This window comes from Antennarius striatus, chromosome 20 (genome assembly GCF_040054535.1).
Source record: "Antennarius striatus isolate MH-2024 chromosome 20, ASM4005453v1, whole genome shotgun sequence".
NCBI classification, from domain to species: Eukaryota; Metazoa; Chordata; class Actinopteri; order Lophiiformes; family Antennariidae; genus Antennarius; species Antennarius striatus.
Window position 1 is genome coordinate 7365777 of NC_090795.1, and position 21858 is coordinate 7387634.

A 21858-nucleotide genomic window follows, 5' to 3' on the forward strand; every position below is an offset into this window, starting at 1 on the left:
TATCTATCTATCTATCTATCTATCTATCTATCTGTCTATAGATTTTCACAGTCAAATCAATGTAGTTTATGTCCTTTGAAATGACAAAAGATCTAGGCTAAATAATGCATACATAGCAGTGCTTTGAACAAAAGGCCTCTAATCAAAATCACATTCATACATACATACAGTACATACAATCACACGCATGCACACACGCATGCATTCACACATAGTAAAACGTTTAATAATTACATTAATGCATTGATATGTATGTGTAAGTGGCATACATATCAGCACTTGTGCGAAAATAATTGTAATTTACTCGACACCATTCAACCGCAGATTATACATTTCTCAATTGTTCCGGTGTAAAACAAGATACATGTACTTTGTTAATACTGACGTGGGAAATTATTTTTGCTCTCTGTATGTATGTAGTATGTTACTCACAACACACACACACACACACACACACACACACACACACACACACACACACACACACACACACACAAGGTCTACCGCTTGACAGGCGGGGAGACTCACCACTATACTAATGATGCAGAATGAAATGTAAATGCAGTATGTAGTACAGTGAGAAAAATACAAGCACACACTGTACATCCGAACTTGAATAAATGTACAATAAGGGTTGCTGTTGTATGATTTTTTTATTTGCACTCTGCTCCAAAATATTTGAAAATTATTCTTTGTGTTGTGAAATGCAGATTAATAGAATTTCGCCTTACTTTAAAAGTCGACTTTTGCAGTGATTTACACATACAGTGGACTAATAAAATTAAATAAATATTTTTAAAAAAAATTTGGAATCTACAGTTACATTTTTTGGCTGTAGTTTTAGTTTCAGTTTCGTCATTGGTTACGCCTGGTGTTTGATATAATTTTACTTTGAAGGACGGTACCGGAAGTGGAGTGCAATGTAGCGATTGTTTAACTTTCGCAGTTTGTCCCGTGACAAATTTCATTGGAACTTTCTACGACCAGGAAAGAATTTGTTTCCTGATTCTCAGATTCGACCTATACCTATAAATCATTAAATGCACTTTTATCATTGGCATTTTCGGGGTTTGTGGAACAATATTTAATATGTTGACAGATTAAATCCTATAGAAAGATACATTCGCAACCTGGACCTACGAAGGTAGACGAACACCGTGTCAAAATACAGGAAGGTACGTGATGTTCATTAATGATGTTGCCGTGTTGTCGCTAACTTACCAATGGCTAGCCGAAAGATAGCATCTAAATAACATAGTACCTGCACCTACACGAAACTTTAAACTATATTTGTCATGGAAGAACGGTAATGTCATTTGTTAGATTGCTTTTCGGTACAAAGACAGCGCTGAAACTGAATCCAAGTGTGATAGCCGACGTAGTTGCCTAACTTTACTTTAATGTAAAGTCTAAACAAAAAACTCAGATAATTTTGTCATCTTTGGCTTTATTACTTGTGTTTGTGTGACACACGGTTTCTCGGCGCCACTCATTTCGAATACCTTTACTTATTTTGCTTGTGTTTGTTGATTGATTTGCTAGATTTAGCTCAAACCCACCTGCCTACGAAATGTCAAACGTTACTACGGTGAAGGTATGACCCACCCTACGCTACCTCTGATTGGCCAACTTCCGTTCGATCTGGTTGTTTTGGTTGCTCGCTTTTGTGACGAGATAAAAGTAGAGCAGGTATGAGAACTTTGGTTGATCGCCAGTTTTAAAAATCTTATTTCAGAGTTATAGTATACATAACCAGTAGTTTCGGTTTCACCATCATTAAAACAGCTAAGACTCAAATGCTAACTGGACAGGTAAATGGAATTCTTTACCGCAGATTTGAATCGTCACTGATTTGTATCATTGCTCTGTATTGTCAAGGTTAGCCAATTGGGGCACAGTAGGGCGGGTCTTGGCGTCACCGTAGTAGGATTCATAAAATTATTTCCCTCCCGACCTCAATATCATATTCCATCAAAACATAAGAGAAACGCTGAGATTTTAAATATGTAAAATGTACATACAGTATATAACACGAGTATATACAGCCTCTGGCAAAACCCGTTGTTAGGTGTTCAGGTCCCCAAACAGGCAATCTGTTCATGTAGACACTGTTATTTTAGGGACTGTTCCATTCCTATTCTGATGATTTTTATAAACAGAAATTTTGTCAGCTCTCAAAAGCTGACAATATTGTCTGACAACACAAGCATGTCAATTGACAAAAAGGCACAAAACATTATTAGAACTAATACTGTTGAAACTGAAAAGATTCAAGTAGAAATTAAGTGGAATGAGATTGTGATAAAAACTACAGTACAATCAAAAAAATGAAAAATTGATTTTGATGCATCAGTAAAAGGCTGTGGTGAACTAAAAGGTCTTCAGACATGGCTTACAAAAAGTCTGAGAGTCGCAGAGTTGTATTTCTCTTGAAAGTAATCCAGTTATGTGGAGCGTAAAAATCGAACACTGTTTCTTCATTGTTGGTTTTGACTGCACATAGGAGAACAGTCCTGTTTCAGATTAACTGAGGGTTGGTAAAGCAGAAGATCAGGAGTGTATATTGACATAGTGCAGTTCTTAAGAAATCAATTGCAATATTTTGACAGACAGGAAGCCAGTGCAGAGTGAAATGAGGGCTTGGGTTGTGATCTTCTGAGTCAGCTGTAGCTGTTCGATTGATTGACACCTGTAAACACACCAGTCTGATGTTAAACAAATGGATGAGTTTTGATGAAAGTAGGCTGCTTTGAATTGTCTGGTGAAGGTTAGGTCTTAGATCCCCATGTTTAAGTAGGATTAAAACTATTTTAGTGCTCTGCCACAAAATCCCACTGTGTATGAATAGCAGCATACATCCATTTAACCACCAATTAAAACCGCTGTGGTTCAGATAGCCAGGAAATTCTACGGGCTTTTCCAGCAAGACATCTTGGGCTCAGTCGTCTGACTTAGTTTTTTCGTCAGTGTGAAAGCTGATTCATACGTGTTTCTGAAAGGAAGTGAGCACAGTTGGCAGACAGAGGATGTGTGTGAGCTGTCTCGACAGTCAGAATAAGTTAGGAAGTTTGTTGACACACTTGACATTTAAGCCATACTTTGTTAATCAGACTGTTTGGTTTCATTATTAGATAGCATTATTAGCTGAACTAGAGGCTTATATTATTACACTGAGCCGACATTAAACACATATAATTTACATGTCAACTATGAATCTAAGGAGATTATACTGAGCACTTATTTATTTATGTAGAAATGTATGGTCATGCTAAAGGTTATAATTGACAGCTCCTTTGAAATAAACTGTTCCGTCCTTAAAATAACAGATTAGTCATGCATTGGTCTACAGCTCTAAGTTTACTTATCAATGCACTTTACTGAGTTTTCACATGTGATTTGTCATCCCAGAGCATCTTCTGCATTGTTGTTTCACTTAAATTGCTTGACAGGCACGATACAAAGCTACACGCAGAAGAAATATGGTCGACATCCTGATAGGATATCCACAGGCAAGGATGTCTGAGCAAAGCAGGAAGAATGCTATTTTTGATCCCCTGTATTATTCCTTCATATTTATGCCTGTCAGCACTAGTTAATTCATGTTCTGTGAATCTAGTTTATACTGGACTTCACTTTTTTGTAGGGAATGTGCTCACAAAAAACTTTTTCATACCGATTAACAATTTATTTTCTTACAATAAAGTAAACAGAGCCAGGAAGTTCTACGGGTGGTCTGCACCATTCCACAAAGAGGAATAGCAGTGATAGACAAAATTGCAAGTTATACTTGATAGTAAATCATTAAGATATTTATGCAGTTCTAAAAAAACAATTTTACCCAGTGTTGTACAGCTTCAGTTAACCAGGAAAACATTCATGGATCCGTGAGACGGGTCCAGGTAATTCCCACCAGCAGTTAACTGCTGGTGGGAAAGATCTTTGATAAAGATCTTTGATATTACTATGTTATTGCAATGTTTTTATAGAATGTGGTTTGGCAGATAGAGACTTTTTAAATATCTAAGTTTGAGCTCCAAACATTGTGATGAGCTATTCTCATGTTTCATCTCAATTAATGGTGAAAATTAAACAATTCTGGAAATATTTGTTTGTTACAGATGTATTTTTGAGTGCTTTAGAAAAAAAGACCGTTGTGATACAGGAAAAGCTGTAAGTGCTGTTGGTGGCACTTTGTTTCATTAAAGAATGTGGCTGAAACTAAAGATAAAGAGAAAAGTGAACGACAAAATAAAAAGAATCAAGCGATGGAGTGGGCATGAAGGTCCCTCTGATTGCACACATGCATTTTAAAGAGGGCCGTTCTCTTGGTGTACCCTCACCCCAACGTGAGCAGAATGAGTTTTCCCCTCAGGATGCAGTCAGGTTCAAAATGCAAGCAGAGAAAGTTGTACAGGGGTAGGTTTTCCGGGTGTTGTAACCAAACAATTGGACTAACAATAGTTATGAGCAGGAAGAAAGAACCAAGCAAGAGATGTAGGTTGATGTCATGAATGGAAAACAATGGACAAGTCAAGCCAGTGGACAAAGACCTTTGTTGTAAGATAAATAGTTGTTGCATAACTAGATGTGGCTCTTTGTGTTTAGGTCACACCATGTTTATCTATCATCTATCTATCTGTTCTATCATATTTATGCCCTCATTCACTAATTATATGCTGTGATTTTAGTAATACTTTAACTTTATCCACCATCCTTCCTTTTTAGAAACTGAGGTTGTGCCTGTTTATTACTACAATTTTCAGACAAACAGCCCAGCGTTGAGCTTTAGCTCCCTCTTTAAGTGTTGGAGAAGAACATATCTCGACTTTATTGCGTAACCACTTTATAATAGTCCGTGCAGTTATTAAAAATAATCGAAGAATGTTGCAGAACCAGCATGTGTGAGAGCATTAGTCGGTTCAACAATGTGTAAGAATGGCAAATGACAAGTCAGAGCAGATGTAAGTGAGATGAATGCACGTCGACGCAGCTGCGTCAACACGTATTTTTTGCATAAGGGAGATCAGTGGCGACTTCAGCTAAGAAATGTATACTATTCTATAGGCACCTGGTCATGTGGATGTTTTAAATAGGATGGGATATTCATGCCAGGGACAAGTTGCAGTTCAGTGAACCACTTGCTGTTTTTTTCTACAATCTTCATCCTTCAAGAGAGCACAGGGAACACTAGTCAGGGTTTTCAACCAGAAATGTTTTTAAGGGAAGAGCCTGTACTCGAGCGATTCCACTTTACTAGAATATAACTCAGGATAAGGACGTTGGGGTCATATCTAAAGCCCTGCTTGGAGCCAAGGGATGTTTCGTGCACCAGTTTCACTTCTGCAATGACAGAGAGGTCTGTTCTCTTTTCTTCTCTTCAGCAGGGACGCAGAATGGAGATGAGCCAGGCGCACACTTGAGGCATTATTCCGAGGAAGACACATTATTTTATGACCTTGCACCTTTGAACAGCCCCCAAAGATGGAGGAGCAGCCCAGCCTCCCCAATGTCAGCATACCCTGTCACAATGAGCAGAAGGACAGGAACAAGCGTTACACAGTACGTGGAAAAGTTCTCTTCGTTATTTGATTTTCAGTCTGAACAGAGTGAATTAATTAAAGATCAATATTTGATTGTTAAGTGTCAAATATCTATAAATGCTGTCGTTCCAGCATATGACACTCCTCGTACTGCACTTTTCTTTTTCAGGTTTACAAAGTGATTGTCACCGTCAGACAACATGAATGGTTTGTCTTCAGGCGTTACGCAGAGTTTGATAAACTCTATAATACGGTACAGAAACACTTCATTTTGCGTTTACTATATATACTCAATTTATTATCATTATAATCATATTGACATTACATTCTTTTTAGCACAATTATTTCCTTGCCCTTAAGATAAATTCTGTGCTGCTATCATCCCTGTGAATTCAGTTAAGGAGGCAGTTTCCTGCTATGAATTTGAAAATCCCTGCAAAGAGGATATTTGGGGACAATTTTGAACCAGGTCAGTGTTGACTGATGCCTATTATGCAAGACAAGAATGCCAGTATCTGAAAGAATAAAGAATTATTTACATGCTCCATGTCATGACAGTAATTTAAATATATACTCCCTCCCAATAGGGTTCATCAAGCAAAGAAGAGCAGGGTTACACGAATTCATTAAGCGTATTGTCGCACATCCTCAACTATGCCACCAGTAAGTGTCTCTACTTCCACTATTATTACATTACATTATTGAATCTATTGAGAAGAATCATTTCTCTGGTCCTCGTCCAAAAATATAATGTGAGAGGATTTGTTTATTCAAGCTTTATAACTCAGCTCGCTGTTGTCCCAGCACTTTATTCAAACACAGTCCCTTTAAATATTTGCAGCCCAGATGTTAGAGCATTTCTACTGATGGACAAAGTGCAAAAACTTTTGGAAGCATCCGAGGAAGAAGATGACAAAGTAAGTCACTGATTAACTTATTTAGATGATGTTCAAATGTAGAGAGGCCGTGTGCGTGTGCGTGTGTGTGTGTGTGTGTGTGTGCGCGTGCGTGTTTATCAAAGAATTTATCAAAGAGTTTTTGTTTTTTTCTGTTTAGCAGAACAACACTACCTCCAGAAACATCAACCTGGGACCCTCTGGAAATCCACAGTATGTTTCACTTTCAGAACATCCATTACTTAGAAACCAGCAGTGAAATTTATAGGCCGTAATTTTTATTTCAGAGCAAAGCCCACGGATTTCGAATTTTTAAAAGTCATTGGAAAGGGGAGCTTTGGAAAGGTATGAGAATGTCACAATGCTCAAGTTTCAGTTCGTTGTAGACCTCATGCATCCAGAATTATGGAAGTCTTTAAATAAAGGTTTTTCTTCACCTAAACATTTTCTGACGTAGAAACATTTTTAAAAATCCAGAAGAATTACGTTGACTGATATGTTTTTTTCTGTTACCACACGTTGTATCCTTTTTTTTTTTTTGAAGAAACATCTTGAAATGTTTCTCTATCAGGCTGGGAAAGATTTTACTTCTGCATTTAATGGCATTTCCATGTAGGAAGTGAGAATCAGATGTGGAATGATTTTTGTTTGTACTGTTGATACATCTTTCAACATTTTCTTTTTTCGTTTTGTTTGTCACTCTTGTGATACAGGTTTTTCTTGTGAAGCGAAAGAATGACGGAAAGTATTATGCAGTCAAAGTCTTACAGAAAAACATCATCCTCAACAGAAAAGAGGTACATCTGCTGTCAAATCTGACCATAATGTGAGACATGAACATGTGAATATAATTATTCTACTAAATCACTCCTTCCTATTAGCAAAGACACATTATGGCAGAGCGCAATGTGCTGCTGAAGAATGTGAAACACCCATTTCTGGTTGGACTCCATTATTCCTTCCAGACCAGAGACAAGCTGTACTTCGTCCTGGATTTTGTCAATGGAGGAGAAGTGAGTTTCACTTTTGTTACTGGTGTGTTCACACACAAATGAGTGACAAGGATGAGAAAATCTCTAGTATGTATAAAACAGCTTTAATAATATTCCTCATAGAGGCTTTATAGGAAGTTAACTCCACTCCATGTGTGAAAGTCTTACTAGATATCACATTGCTCAGAGTGACTCCTGAGTGTGACTTCCTCTGAATGTCCGTCGAGTGTGATCTGCCTTTTTAAAGCCGTCATGTGTGACTGACTGTGGGAATGACTAACAGTGTGTATCCAGATTAAGACAACGACCAGCTTCCACTCAAACTTTTTTGTGTTTTCATTTCTATGCATAACCAGATAGAGTAGAATCAGTATGTTGTGGACCTTTGTCGTGTTGTGGTTAAGTGTTTGATGTTTGTACACATAGTATGACACAATGCTATGCTAGTCATTCTAATAACTGAATTGAAATGTTTTCATTTCAGCTTTTCTTCCATCTTCAAAGAGAGCGGACCTTTCCAGAGCCCAGAGCAAAATTCTATATTGCTGAAATAGCAAGTGCGCTGGGATATCTGCACTCCCTCAACATTGTTTACAGGTGTTCTAGTTGTTCTTTTAGTTGTTGTTTTTTTAGACTGAATTTTGAGTTTTGTCATGCAAGAGTGAAATATTTTTTGTTTTTGTCAGTTCAAAAAAGTCCAGTTTAAACAATGTATTTTAAGTAATTTTCATTCATAATTCATATTTGCATAACCAAACATTGATGCAAGATGACTTCCACGGTTTACAATTTATATTATGGAAGGTATATTTAATTGCCTTTATATGTATATATGTTTGACATAACTGTATGTCAACCCAAAAAATATGTATTCAAGGTCATACCGCTTTTTGAGGGACATGAAATTAATAGAAGCATATTTAATTCCGTTATCAATTTAATCAGTTGTGTGTAATGCTCATTTATGTTATTTGCGTACAGAGACTTGAAGCCAGAAAATATCCTTCTTGATCATGAAGTGAGTATTTCAACCAAGCACCCTGCTTTAAACTTAATAAATAACCACTGTGACTGCCATTGAAAGATTATTCCTGAGTGGTGCAGCAGAAGATTTTTCCCAAGTACCATAATAAGTTGGTGATATATCACTCAAGGATATCTGATGCTATAAATCCTGAATGCTGGCTGATCATTTATTACTTAAGGCCAGAATACATTGAGCACAAATGTCATTCTTTGTACCACTGGTGCAGAACACTGTCATTTCCAGTTCCAGCTGGACAAAATGCGCATGATTGGATTAGGTCCTACTAATTATTTTCCTGCTTAGCCTTATGGAGAAAGTGGGGGAATGGTGAATGGGACTGATGAGCTACGCTGTAGCCAGCATTCCTGTCCAACAATAGAAACCTCAGTCCCTGAGCATAATGAGCTGCTTGTGTGGCACATGTCATTTTAAAAATTCTCCCATATCATCTCTTTAAAAGGGGCACATCATACTGACGGACTTTGGTTTGTGCAAGGAAGGCATTTCCCAGACAGATACCACCACTACATTTTGTGGAACACCTGAGGTATGACAGCATTGATTTGGATTGTTACACATCGGTTTAAGGACATGTTTGCACCAAAGTGTTCCAGATACTTAACTCCTCTATATTTTCTTCAAATAATAACCTTTATCTGATTTATTGAATAATGTATGGTTAATTTTACAAGCTTGAAAATGTTCAAGTTCTCCATATACATTACAGTACTTATGAGTTCTGTGTGCAAGTCACATTTTCCGAGAAGAAAATATGCTTTTATGAGCAATACTTGTAGTTCATTTACATTTGATCAGCGTGTTTAAAGCCTGACGGGAAATATCTGTGTTAATATTTTATTATTGTTTGTGTACTTCTTCCTACCAGTACTTAGCTCCAGAAGTCCTGAGGAAACAGCCCTATGATAACACCGTAGACTGGTGGTGTCTTGGCTCAGTGCTGTATGAAATGCTCTTTGGTTTAGTGAGTATTGTTTTACTATGATTACAGTTTGCATTAGTGCTAAATGTGACTGCACCTTATATACACTTTCCTCCATATCTCTACTATTTTTTATAAATCTTAGCCACCATTCTACAGTAGAGACACACATGAAATGTATCACAACATCCTCCACAAGCCACTGGTGATGCGCGCTGGTGCGTCCAGCACAGCCTGGTCTCTCCTCCAGGGCTTGCTGGAGAAAGATGGCACACAAAGACTGGGCTCCAGGGATGACTTCGTGAGTGTGGTCGTTTTAGCTGCTTGTTCTATTGGTGTTATTTGTGCTGCGGAATTTACCTTGCTTGGGCTCCATCTGGTGGCTGATTTTTATACATCATGTCAGTGCTGGTAATACGTATCAGATGTGTAGTCTTGGATGACTGACTTACTGTTTTGACACTAACTTTCAGCAAAGATGAAATCAGATTTTGTATTTGTTTTCTGCTTCCAGAATGAGATCAGAGCACACAACTTTTTCTCCTCCATCAACTGGGATGATCTTGTACAGAAGAAGATTCCTACCCCATTTACACCAAAAGTGGTAAATAGTTTCTCTTTCTTAGTCATTCCTAGAATAAGAAGACAGCAGATTTATATTAAAGGGTATACAGTATTGAATTTTTTTCACAATTAACATCCATTAATACTCACGTGACCCATGTTAACGCCCCTCTTTCTCCAATGTTTTACAGAGCTCTTACTCTGACATCTCAAACTTCGATCCTGAGTTCACAGATGAGTCGGTCCCCAACTCCATCTGCTGGTCTCAAGAACATTCCATAGTCAACGCTGGCGTCATGGAGGCTGACGATGTCTTTGTGGGTTTCTCCTATGCGCCACCCTCTGATGACTCTTTCCTGTGAAATATTCCCAATGAGGTTATTCTTTGCCTTAACCATAATATCTTTGTTTAAGTAAAGGGAAGAATTTATATGGATAACTGGTTCTATGAAGCCAAAGCAAGCAGCTGAAGAGTAACTTCGAACAAATTTTTGTTGGAACAAATTGTGTCAGTCTTCATATTTTACGTGTGTGTGTGTGTGTGTGTGTGTGTGTGTGTGTGTGTGTGTGTGTGTGTGTGTGTGTGTGTGTTTGTGTGTGTGTATATATTTTTAACATCTATCCTTTTTCATGGTAAAACTTACATTATAAAGCTTTCTACAATAGCCTTTAAATATTCACGGGTGTGCGACTAAACAACACTTCACTTGAGTTTAAAGTGATATGTAATTACTGCACAAAAAATTGTTAAATAGGGACAACTTCAGTGGCCACTGAATAAAACATTGTGATCTATAGTTTTCATTTGTAAAAGGAAATTGTTTTCTTAGTGTGTTTCCAGTACAGTTGGTCTTGCAAACGCAAAGTAAAATGATTTTCATTGGATTTTTTTTTTATTTTTAATTTTCTGTCCTATGACTTACCCAAGTTGCAGAAATGACAGGTCTTTTGCTATGTAGGCCTATACACATTCACAAAATAAAAGACATTTAAAAAAGGTACCCATGGAGTTCCTGTTTATTTGACACTCATGCTGTGTGTTTAGAAATGTACAGATTGCAATAATTCTGTTCACATCCGGATCCTTCACGGTACAGCGGAAGTGCTGCATTCACAACACCTTTAAGCGCGTCAGTCACAACAGTGAATTTCCAACGTCTGAAAATTGGTTGCACGATTAGCCGTATCAAAAGTCAATTATAGCACTATCAATAAAGTTCCAGTAGACCAATGAGCTAACATCTATTATTATTGATATCTTTGCAAATTGAATATTTTTTGTCAATGTTCGAATGTCTTAATTCCGCTATGGTTTTAAACGCAACACAAGTGTTCGTCACGGGAATTCTAGTGACTTACGTCTCGCGCAGATTAAACATGCTAAATTAGTGGTTTTTTTGCTATTCTGTAAAAATGGCTGACATTTTATCATTGAAGGAGTCAGTTCTGGTATATTTGGACAGAAGTGGCGGCCTATTGAAATTAACCGAAGACTGCAAACCGTTCAATGGTATGTCTTCTGTGTGTAAAATACAAAACTCCGTTAGTGGCATTTCTTTCCTTTTATTTGAGCTAACGTGTAATATTACTGACATTTAAGCTAGTAGCATCACCGCTAACGCGAACCCTTCGTCCCTGCTGTGCAGACCGCCACCACACGGAGGCAGTCTACAGGTTTTGTATCGGCGTGAACCCGTCTGACGTCATAGAGGTGGATCCTGAGTTGGGTGACTGTATTCTCCGTCATCCCATAAAAGCAACCGTGTTGTTTCAGTCTGTGAGTGAAATCTGTGACCCAGCTAACTCTAGAATTAAACTTGAAGGTTTCTTCTATTCATAATTAATTTATTCCCCTTGCAGGTTTGCTTCCTGGCCATCAGGACACTTTCACTTATTGACAAAATACATACAGAAAGTCAGGTATGACTAAATGTTACTATATTTAATCCCCCTGGCCTCTTTAAAGACAATGTTTACATGAAGATTCATATTCTACCACAACTCACACTTTTAAGTCCTAGATGCATGAATGGAAATGTCACTTGATTCTGAACCCAGTCTCGTGACAATGCACCATCTGATCTTTGATTTTGAGGTGAATGTGATTCTGAAGTTGTCACACCTGCCTCCATTCCCTGAGTATACGATGGACCTTTCTAGTTTTCCCCGTGGGTATGGTCCTATGAGGCCTGTGTCCATGGAGGGCCTGGTCATTGCCATGACAAGGGTCACAAAATACACCCAAGGGGCCAGGTTCCTCTGCATTGATGACGACTGTCCCTGCTCTACAGGTACTAAGGGGAAGACACATTTTCTGCTTCAGCATACCACAATCAGTTGGGATTTTACACACCATTAATGTATTTTCAAGTCAAGCAGCAATCAAAGACAAAGGCTCAGAGTAATTGGTTTTATTTCCTGGATGACACCTTTAGGGTTTCACCACATCCGTGTTCATACACCTGGAGCCACTGAGTCAGCTACTGTGGGAGAGAACTTCAGCTGCATGATATGCAGCTCCCCACTGAAAGAGGATGTGAAGTTTAGAGTGTTGGGAGGTGAGAGTTAATATCAGGCATTACTCAAAGCCTCTGTATGTGTTACTGTGTGGAAAAGAAATCTGTATATTGTTGTAATCTGTATGTTTGTGCTGTTGAAGACAAACAGCTTGTGGAGCTGATCCACGTCAAAGCACTCGAAGGTCTCAGTGGCCACCAGCACAGCTCACTAAGGCACCAGTCAGTCACCCTATTTCTGAGAGGTAGGTTTACATAAGACAGGTTCAAAGCTTTAAATCAGGCCAACTTGAGTGTGGCACCCGGCGAGGAATTGAGAGTTTGGTTAAATGTAGTTGCCATAATTTTGTAACATAAAATACAAGAATTAAATCTTAATGCTGTGTTGATAATGTGGCAGGTACAGAAAAATGTGCACTAACAGCAAATATTACAACCCATCACAAGCAACAAGAGTCTCTGTAAAGCAAAAAAATGTCAAAGGTTCACATCAGAGTAACTTAATCTTGACTCAACAAATATTACGCAATGAATTTAGAAAATGCAGTGCTCAACTAGTCCTTTAAAGTTCACACCTGTATTACTCATTCAGGCTGTGAACTTGTTTGTGTCTTTTGGCATCTGCAGGTCTCAGCTGCAGAACACAAGAATTGTTCTTTTCCTTTACAGCCTCACACAATATTAATACAAAATCAGCTGATCTCAATCTGTAGTAGTGTTATTTTGCATACATACCTGTATATTGAGACTGTCCATGGAGCTTTGCATTCAACTCCCGTGTCTGGATGCTGCCTGTCAGCTGAAGTGTCCTTGATCTTACTTGACCAGATTCGGGGATTGCATTTACAAAGAACAAACAAGTACAGTACAGTACTTCATATTTAAACCTATTAGCTTTGCCAGGTTTAGAGAATGTTCTCAGTCACATGTTAAAATCTCAAAGGAGATACCAGGCTTCATATTAATATAATCTAAATTTTACATGAAAATATTTGTTTGCAAAATCATACATCAATTATATTCTCTCCTAGTCCTGAGTAATGTGGTTAAATGGCCTATATTTACACTCAGTCAGATGCATTGAGGCTTGCCATTAATTTTCTCCGCTTTTCTAAATGAGGCTCACTTTGTAACACAAACTTAGTGGGGGAGAGTTCAAATAAATAGAATTTTGTTCAGCAAGGCACACATAGTGTCTCGAGGTGGGATATTAAGTGTTTCTGTCCCCTCTAATAACATTGTCCACCCCGTACCTCTTAGCACTTAGCAAATCTCAGTGCCAGGATTACCATATTCTGTTGACCCAGTCCTGTGGAGGAATTCAATACACTGGGTTCTTGTTACTAAACATATATGTTAATAAGTGCAAGGAACATTCATTAGTTGGCCGTGCAATTCACACACAGAGAAGTCTTTGTTCTGAAGGGTTCACTGTGCTTCTCTTGGCAGTGGGTTGAAGGTGGCATGCATGTTTCTTCAATAATAAATTAGCAGCCCAGAACAACCTCTTTGAGTGTTTTTGCTTTGTTTCCCCTATTCACCCAGATGAGCTGTGTAACTCAATGAGAATCGGTCAGGTCTACAGGGTGTTGGGGATTCCTGTGCATGTACACCAGTGGCCCAACATTACATGGAGTGTAGAGGCAAATGGTGTCCAACCCTGTGAGCTGGAGCGTAAGGCGTTCAATTTTCTTGTTCTAATCCTGCTGTAAATCGACAGAAGAGCCATTCACTCAGTATACTGTTTCAATGGAACAATGTCTTTTTTTTTATATCATATTTTGTTGCCTTTTTCCACCACCTATCACATCGCTTGGCTCTAATTACAGGTTCCCATAAAGTCAGTGTCGGCTTTCAGGAGCTGCTGAAGGCCACAGCAGGTTCCGCCTGGAGGTTCTCAGCCATTGTGGCCCACTGCTTTGCTTTGGATGTAGTTCCTCCAGGATTCTATAACACCTTAAAGTTGGGCTTGTTGCTGAGCTTGGTGCAGAGTGGAGCAGATGCAAAAGACATATTTCGCAACCTGGATCTCCTAGTTGTCACCACTGACACTCTCATACCAGACAGGTCTGTATGTACCAACCTTGCACATGCACACACATTAAGATGTAATCCTCTTCATTACCAATCACCCATGTGCTTGTGTTAGGCTAATGTCGTTCAGCCTAAATTTGGCGAGTCGTGGGGTCAGGCATCAGGCCCCTGGGGAGATGTTTGCAACACTGTCTCGGGACGAACATGGGGCAGGCACCGCTAACATCCATGCTGGCTCTGCCCTGCTAGCCACTGGTGGTATATGCATGTTGGGAGATCTGGGCTGCTACAAAAAGGAAAAGTTGGATGCCATTCAGTCAGGTTAGAACACTGAAAATGACAATGACATTAGTAATAAAGAGTGTGGCTAAGTTAATACAGCTGTTTTATTCTGCTTTTTTGTCAGCCCTGGAGAGCTGCACAGTGTCACTGTTCATCCCAGGGAAGAAGTACGGTGAGGATTCTGACCAGCAGCTTTTCCTCCCTCTCCAGTGCAGCTTCTGGGCCCTCACGGATGCATCTCGACGGACGGGGAGGGCAGAGTGTGCTGTACTAGGAGCAGCAGTGGGTTCACTCACAACAAACGGTTTTGTTATCTGTATGTTTATTAGTAAACTATGGTCTGGAAAAAACAAGCATTTTTATGTCTCATACAGTGCATGGAATGTTGCACTGACACTCAGATTTCAATGGAAAGCAGACAAACCCAGAAAATTTTATCAGTTCTTTCTGATTTATGATTCAAGGATAGATTTACTACATCACCAGTTAAATCAAAGTTGTCTCTTTGTGAACAGGAAATGGGTGCAGTTCCAGTTAAATTGGGAGATGCCTTTGGCCTGGTTATTCAGTGTAAGGACATAGGTCAGCATGGCCAACTTGCCCAGACAGTCCACACCCTCCAACAAGCAGTGCACCCTGAAAAACCCCTCTACTCATCCTGCTGGGAGTTTTCCACTCAAGATTACCAGGAGGTTGACAAACTCAGTCTCCAAAATCTGCCGTGATGCTAGCATTTAAACAAGGGCATTAAACTGCAATTTCACTGTTTTCTAGCTGGTAGCCCATGCACGAAGTTTGAAAGTGGAAATTAGCGCCAGTGCAGAGAAATTAATCCACGGTTACTACATGGCAAGCCGCAGAGTCCGAACACAGAATGAGGGTGTCAAGATGTCTGTGACCTCCATCAAACTACTGTAAGGATTCTCCTACAGTCAACGTGTCGGTATCACATTACTCCCCGATTATGAACCTCACTATCTAGTGTAGTACCAGTATCGTCCACTAGATGGACAACTGCCGTCAAACTACACTGGCCATTTTTCATTTGGTTATGACAAATGTTTACAGGTCATTTCCACTGTGGTGACAAACTTCGTATAAAAGAAAAACTTAAATCTCTTCAGCTTCCACAAAAAGAGCCCCATTTTAAATTTTAAAAATGGCATATTCGGAGTTCTGCTTTGAATCATTGTTGCCCACTATATCTACTGTTAATTATTCCAAAAAATATACTTGGTGTTTATCTGTTAAAGGATTTCTTTGGCTGAAGCTCACTGCAGGTTAAGTCTCAGAACACGTGTGTTGGAAGAAGATGCTGTGATCGCTGTAATCCTCTGTGAAAACTCAGTCACTCTGAGACATGGTATTTAACACATTTACAGCACTTGAGAAATTATGCCCTCCTGTTCATACAAATTTACAGCTATATGTTCAGTTACATGTGACCATTTGTTTTAATACTATTATCTACAGACGTTTACACACAGAGCTGACGAATAAATCCACTTTAGCACTGAGGTTTTCTTCAGGTTTTTGTTCATGATATGGATATTCCATGCTGATATTTTATATAAAATAAACGCCAAGGGCCTTCCTGATCTTTCCATAGGGGCCTCTGCACTTGTGATTCCACCAGACGCCTTGTTTCTTTGCAACGTGGGAGACCTTGATGGTTTGCACAGAAGAGACACGACCCTAGATGAGCTCCACCAGAATATCTTACGATTCATCTATGCGTACGCGCCAGGAGCAGATTCATACATCACTGAAGAATAAGACCTTGATAAAAAAGTTTTAAAAGATACAGGTAGGCAAGATAAAATCATCAATATATGCAATTAGACCACTGGTGTTGCTTTTTTGTTCTTTCTGACGTGTAAATCTATTCATTCAAAGCAGGCCAACAAATCCACTGTGAACTTTACATTTTAAATGCACAAGAAAACCAAAGTCAAGAAAGTATTCATTTCAAATACACTTTATTAGGTTTTAAAGAAAAATCCAAAGTGTTGATGTTGAAATCACCAAGCTGCGTAAAATTTAACATTTTTCAACATGTTGGGTTCTATACTTACTCGTACTTTCAAAAGAAATCCCGAAAAGTCTGATCAGCCTCTGCAACACTGACAAATAATACTGAGTGAGTATATCAGCATGGGAAAACTGATTTGTAACACAACTTTGTCTTTTAGTTCAGTTAAGTCACATTTTCAGCAGCCCATGTTGGTCAGATGGGTAAACGGCAAAAAGGTGAACTCATCATTACAATTTTAGTCAGGACATAAAGTAATGATCATTGATCATTCGAGACAGAAATTAATGTTTAGTTTGGGATTTACTTACCAGACATCAACATCAGTCAGCCGCAGCTCCAACTGCTTCTCTGTAAGGTAGCGTGTTAACCAGGTTCAGTATTTGGCATTCCACAAGTAAAATGGACATCCCATCTGCACACACTTTTACTACCTCCACTCCTAACCCCCCCCCCCCATCCACATCCAGTTTAGTTTTTTGAACAAAAAATAAATCTGACTGATCTAATTGTGCTGGTGATTCAGTGAGTCACAGTTTCACCATCTTATTGTCCTGATGGGTAAACGGCAAAAATGTGATGTCATCATTAATACCAAGCAGGAATGACCTATAGCCTTAACTATAGAACAACCAGAACACTATTGATCCCTGAGGGGGAAATTGCTTTTTTTTTTTTGCAGTTGCACGCTCCAGAAAGTATGAATTTACAGACCCATATTCAGGACTCACCTCATGGTTAATGGTGTGGATTTTATTAATCTGTTGTTTGCAGTGATAATCTGACACCTGAAATAAGAAAACAGGTTATAAGTACAGAAATTTCTCTTGTAATTTGCCGTTTTTCTTTTTTTTAGATCAATCCAAATCTAACTCAATACCTGTAACTTCAAGTTGAAACATTATCCCACCAGACCCATAAAGGCTGTCAGAGACTTTACCAATCACAAATAATTACTCTCTGGAGTGATCCATTGATTTTCAGCCTGCATATATAAGATGTACTGAAGACATAGCCAATATAGCCAGAACGGATGACTGATCACCTGAAGGTCAAAGGGTACAGTGTAACACAGCTTGGGAGCACAGCCAACATCATATGTTTGAGGATGGGTTCAACAGCAGGTCACGACCTCTGCCATGACCTTACGTTCTCAGAGGTAGCAAAGATGACTTTCCCCAGTGAAATAATGGGAGAGGGTAATTCCCTGATCAGCAGCTCTTCTACTGACCCCCAGCACAACTAAGTATGACCAAGGCTGGTAGAAGGTGCGTGACAGAGGGCGTCTTAGTTCACTCTGAACTGTCCAGAATGATTTATTGCCTTTCTTCCATTCGGAATGAGATCTGTAGGCCACCGATTGCTATAGAGAACCCTCAGAGAGGTTACAAATAATGTGTATTACTGCAGTCATGTCACGTGTTATTGCATGGTTAACATATTTGTCAACGGGCAACACGAAACATTTTAATTATGAAAAGCTGTGTACGGACTAGCAGGCCCTACAAATCAATCCACGTGCGTTTCCCGCAATTCATTACGACCTGGAGAAACGTTTATGTGTTAAACTTGAGCTATCATATAGTTTATAAGGTTCATTAACCATGAAGATATATTGTATGCTTGGTTTAGGCTTTTGTGAAGACTTATTCAGTACAGTATACGTGTCGCGAACGCTTTCCCCTCCCACGTGGCAGTCAGTCGAGCATGCGGTTAGCTAACGAGGAAAGCCAACTATGAATCCACTTGGAAACACGTTCAAATACCTAAAACATACATCTGTAGGAAGATATAAATGGTTTATATTTGCCTACCTTCGCAGATGAAGACTAAATATGAAGAGTTGATGCGTAGCGGAGGAGCAGTGGCGGGCTCCGCTCACTCCGCAAGCTTGAGCCCAGAGGACGGACTTCCGGGTCCGCGTGCTTTAAGAGAGCGACAGAGCTGCGCGTCACAGCTGCGCAGTTCCTGTCCGAGCGCAGCTGCTTGTCAGCGGGAACTGCGTTCTGTTCCGATCACTCTCGTTTTCAAGCGACAAAATTGCTAACTAATGTGTTATTTCAATTTTATTACCGAAGCTACGGCGTTTGGTACAAATTAGTGAATTGTTGTGGTGATTCTCGTATTAACTTTATTTTTGTAAAGTCACAAGTGAAATTGTTTGTATCTTTAGAATTGAAAGACATCTTAATTTTGTCCAACCGCTGCAGCACTCATATTGTCCCTTTATTTCTCTTTAAAATACTGTACTATTTCTGTATTTAAGTGTTTTAATATAAACAGATCAATTAGTCCAATGACGTTACGCAATTGTAGACTTTTTTTTTCTCTCCAAGATGCAGACGTCATACAATTATTATTTTATCTCAAATAACAAATTGCAGATATGTTAAAGGAAGCCTAACTTTCTTAATATACCACGAAAAGAAATTAAATATTTTGGTCCATTAAGATACGATTAAACTCGACAACATGCAGTTCCCTCGTCAAACATGTTAATATACAGATGTTTGTTTTTTTATTTACATACCTGTTGTATTTATTTTTTCAGCCATCTAAAGCGATTTTTATGTACGAGAAAATTGACAAGCTCACTTTTTAAACATGTGCAAGGTCTTATTTTTTTATTTATTATAAATATATAGATTTTAAATATGATGTACGTAATGATTTTTTTCTCCTGTCATTTTATATTTTGATTTGCTTTCTTAACCGAGTTAATGATAGAAACACAACTGACACACCATACACTTTCTGTATATATATGCCATTATTTATTGTACTCCATTAGATTGCCCAGCCAATGGGGAAATAATTTGGCTTGTCTGTGTGCAGGTGTGCGTGTGTGTGTGCGATATACATCACATAAACTTCTCAGATTCAATAATCCTACTCCTACATAATAATAATAATAATAATAATAATAATAATAATAATAATAATAATAATAATGAAATCTCTCTTGTCATTTTTCATTGAAGTAGTTTATTCACAAACACATTTACAACCATGCATGTAAAAATTGGCGGGAACATGAGATGAAGAGCCTCCATTGTGGAGTCTCTGACAGACCACTTCACATGACAGATGTTTAGTTATTCACACATGCATTTAGTGCAAATGTTTTAACTGAAAGTGCACACCTCAAGCATGACAGGGTCACTGCCTCATGGAATTTCTACAAATATCATACCTGGGACATGTGTGGAGCTGCACAACGCAGGGCAAACAGGATTAGCCAAAATAACAACAAAGAACCGTAAAGTATGCTTTTAATTTTTTTAAAAATATAATTCACAGAATATATTAATTTACAACGTCTTCCTGGTCCTAGGGGCGTAGTGGGAGTAAAATAAAGATAACTGTCCTACAGTGATTAGGCATACGCTGCTGCCACCGCATGGGTTCATGCAAATATTAAATCGTTTCATACAAATGAATTAAGCCCTTGACTGGGATGTGGACGATGATGGGCCTTGATTCTCGGACTCGGAAGAATTCGAGGTGTTGAGGAACTGTCCGGTCGCTCCGACGTACAGCCTGGACCGCATAGGCCATTTCTGTGAAGACATTTTATTTGTTAGTAAAATCCTTTAACTAAAAGGCATGTTTTGAAATTGTGTTACATTCAATTTTATACAAATGATTTCTTCCAGATTTTATACCCGTGGAGGAAGAATCTTCGTTTAGTAAGTATTTATATCCAAATTTCTAAAGTGTTTTTAAATGAAAAAAAAAATCCAAGTAAAAAAATGAAAAGCATTTGACGGCTAAATTAAAATGGGTTATTATTATTAATAATAATAATAGCATCATCATTATCATAATGTCTGACCTTCACTGGGTGCAGGTAGCCTTCTCCTTTCAGTGAATGTAACGCTTCGGTTTGTTTTGTGCTCTCTCCTTCCTCCATGCCTTCTTCTTGCAGTGTTCGGGTCAGATGCGCAATATAGGTGGTGGCCAGTATCAACACGTCGAGTTTGGACAGTTTGGTGTCCGGCGGCACGGATGGCAAAGTCTTTTGTAGCTCCAGGAACGCGGTCCTCAAGGTCTGAACTCGACTTCTCTCCCGCGCCGCGTTGGCCGCTGCCGGCCGTCCCCTGCCGCCGAGCCCGGCGGATTGGAGCACCCTAGCCCGCTGGAGCTCCCGACGACGGTCGTCGGGACCGGGACTTGAGCTCGGACTGGAAGCAGGGCTGTCATCCACCACCGCCCCGGAGCAATTAGCGCTGTCCATCCGGAGAGTCTGTCTACCAACCATTAGGATGCACTTATAGGCCTGAAGAATTACATTAGAGTTGAATAGAGGCGCACCAGTCACTTTTAATAATTTAACTGACCAAATATTACACATTTATTTTATTTAGAGTATTCAATGTTTAATATTTATAATAACCAAGGTTACTGTTTTTGCATGTATTCATTAAACCATAGCTCAAACTGCCTAGTCTTGGTGCTGCAGATTTTATACCACACAGCTGCTCCGTTAACAACATATGAGAATGAAACAGAACAGGCAGCTGCCATTAAAACATCCTGAAACATCAGTCAGAAGACCTGCAGAAAAGATCAAGACTTTACCTTTGATTTCTTTCATAGGCGCTGTCTTCAAACCCGACATGAAGGTAATCCGATGATGTCTTCGATGGGACAGAGAATTTGCTCTTCTGTCTCTTCTGTGCCGCAGAATCCCACTCCACGTCCACTTGATCCTTGGGAAGTGGTGCGTCTGCAGAAATGGTGCGCAGCAGCTTCTTTACGCACATCCAACGCTTCACCTGTGCGCGTAAAATTCTCAGGAGCTTTATTTATTGGATGAGCAACACTAAACTGTGGACGAGCATTTCACTCCGACATAATTAATCACTCGCAGCTCAGAAGTCGACTCACTCCGTGTCCCAACTTATTTCTGTCTGGGGGCAGCAGAGGCTCGTTTTCAACGCCAGGGGCAGGACTTCTTGTTTCCTTGAACTCTCATCTGTGGTCGCCACGTCCCTCTCTAATTGGCTGCGAACATGACGCTGTATTTTCTTTA

At 39.2% G+C, this 21858-nt stretch overlaps 3 protein-coding genes and 1 long non-coding RNA gene across 5 annotated transcripts; 2 read left to right on the forward strand and 2 right to left on the reverse strand.

Annotated features, from left to right (window-relative positions):
• Nucleotides 1–952: 952 nt before the first annotated feature.
• sgk3 (serum/glucocorticoid regulated kinase family member 3) lies at nt 953–10960 on the forward strand. Of its 2 annotated transcripts, none has more exons than XM_068343755.1 (17): nt 953–1175; nt 5382–5559; nt 5710–5793; nt 5937–6009; nt 6128–6203; nt 6382–6457; nt 6597–6649; nt 6724–6781; nt 7150–7233; nt 7318–7449; nt 7913–8025; nt 8410–8446; nt 8916–9002; nt 9342–9437; nt 9541–9696; nt 9910–9999; nt 10151–10960. In XM_068343755.1, exons 2-17 carry the CDS (start codon nt 5482–5484, stop codon nt 10319–10321), a joined length of 1464 nt encoding a protein of 487 aa, XP_068199856.1. In that variant the 5' UTR covers nt 953–1175; nt 5382–5481; the 3' UTR covers nt 10322–10960. The 2 variants fall into 2 exon arrangements, with proteins under 2 accessions (XP_068199856.1, XP_068199857.1); XM_068343756.1 differs by having other exon boundaries at nt 5385–5559.
• Nucleotides 10961–11356: 396 nt separating this feature from the next.
• mcmdc2 (minichromosome maintenance domain containing 2) lies at nt 11357–16567 on the forward strand. The gene is made up of 14 exons (XM_068303967.1): nt 11357–11469; nt 11606–11736; nt 11820–11879; nt 12055–12250; nt 12395–12517; nt 12619–12720; nt 14021–14149; nt 14305–14542; nt 14625–14830; nt 14916–15073; nt 15307–15483; nt 15566–15705; nt 16045–16154; nt 16401–16567. The coding sequence occupies exons 1-14, from the start codon at nt 11373–11375 to the stop codon at nt 16565–16567; spliced, it is 2034 nt and encodes a 677-aa protein (XP_068160068.1). The 5' UTR covers nt 11357–11372.
• Nucleotides 16568–16759: 192 nt separating this feature from the next.
• On the reverse strand, nt 16760–18739 carry LOC137587516 (uncharacterized). The gene is made up of 4 exons (XR_011033938.1): nt 18638–18739; nt 17555–17611; nt 17135–17174; nt 16760–16914 (listed from the first exon to the last, which is right to left on the reverse strand). It is a non-coding gene; the product is annotated as an uncharacterized lncRNA (long non-coding RNA).
• A 1417-nt stretch (nt 18740–20156) lies between these two features.
• Nucleotides 20157–21151, reverse strand: LOC137587858 (transcription factor 24). The gene is made up of 2 exons (XM_068304527.1): nt 20659–21151; nt 20157–20383 (listed from the first exon to the last, which is right to left on the reverse strand). The coding sequence occupies exons 1-2, from the start codon at nt 21082–21084 to the stop codon at nt 20264–20266; spliced, it is 546 nt and encodes a 181-aa protein (XP_068160628.1). The 5' UTR covers nt 21085–21151; the 3' UTR covers nt 20157–20263.
• Nucleotides 21152–21858: the final 707 nt, after the last annotated feature.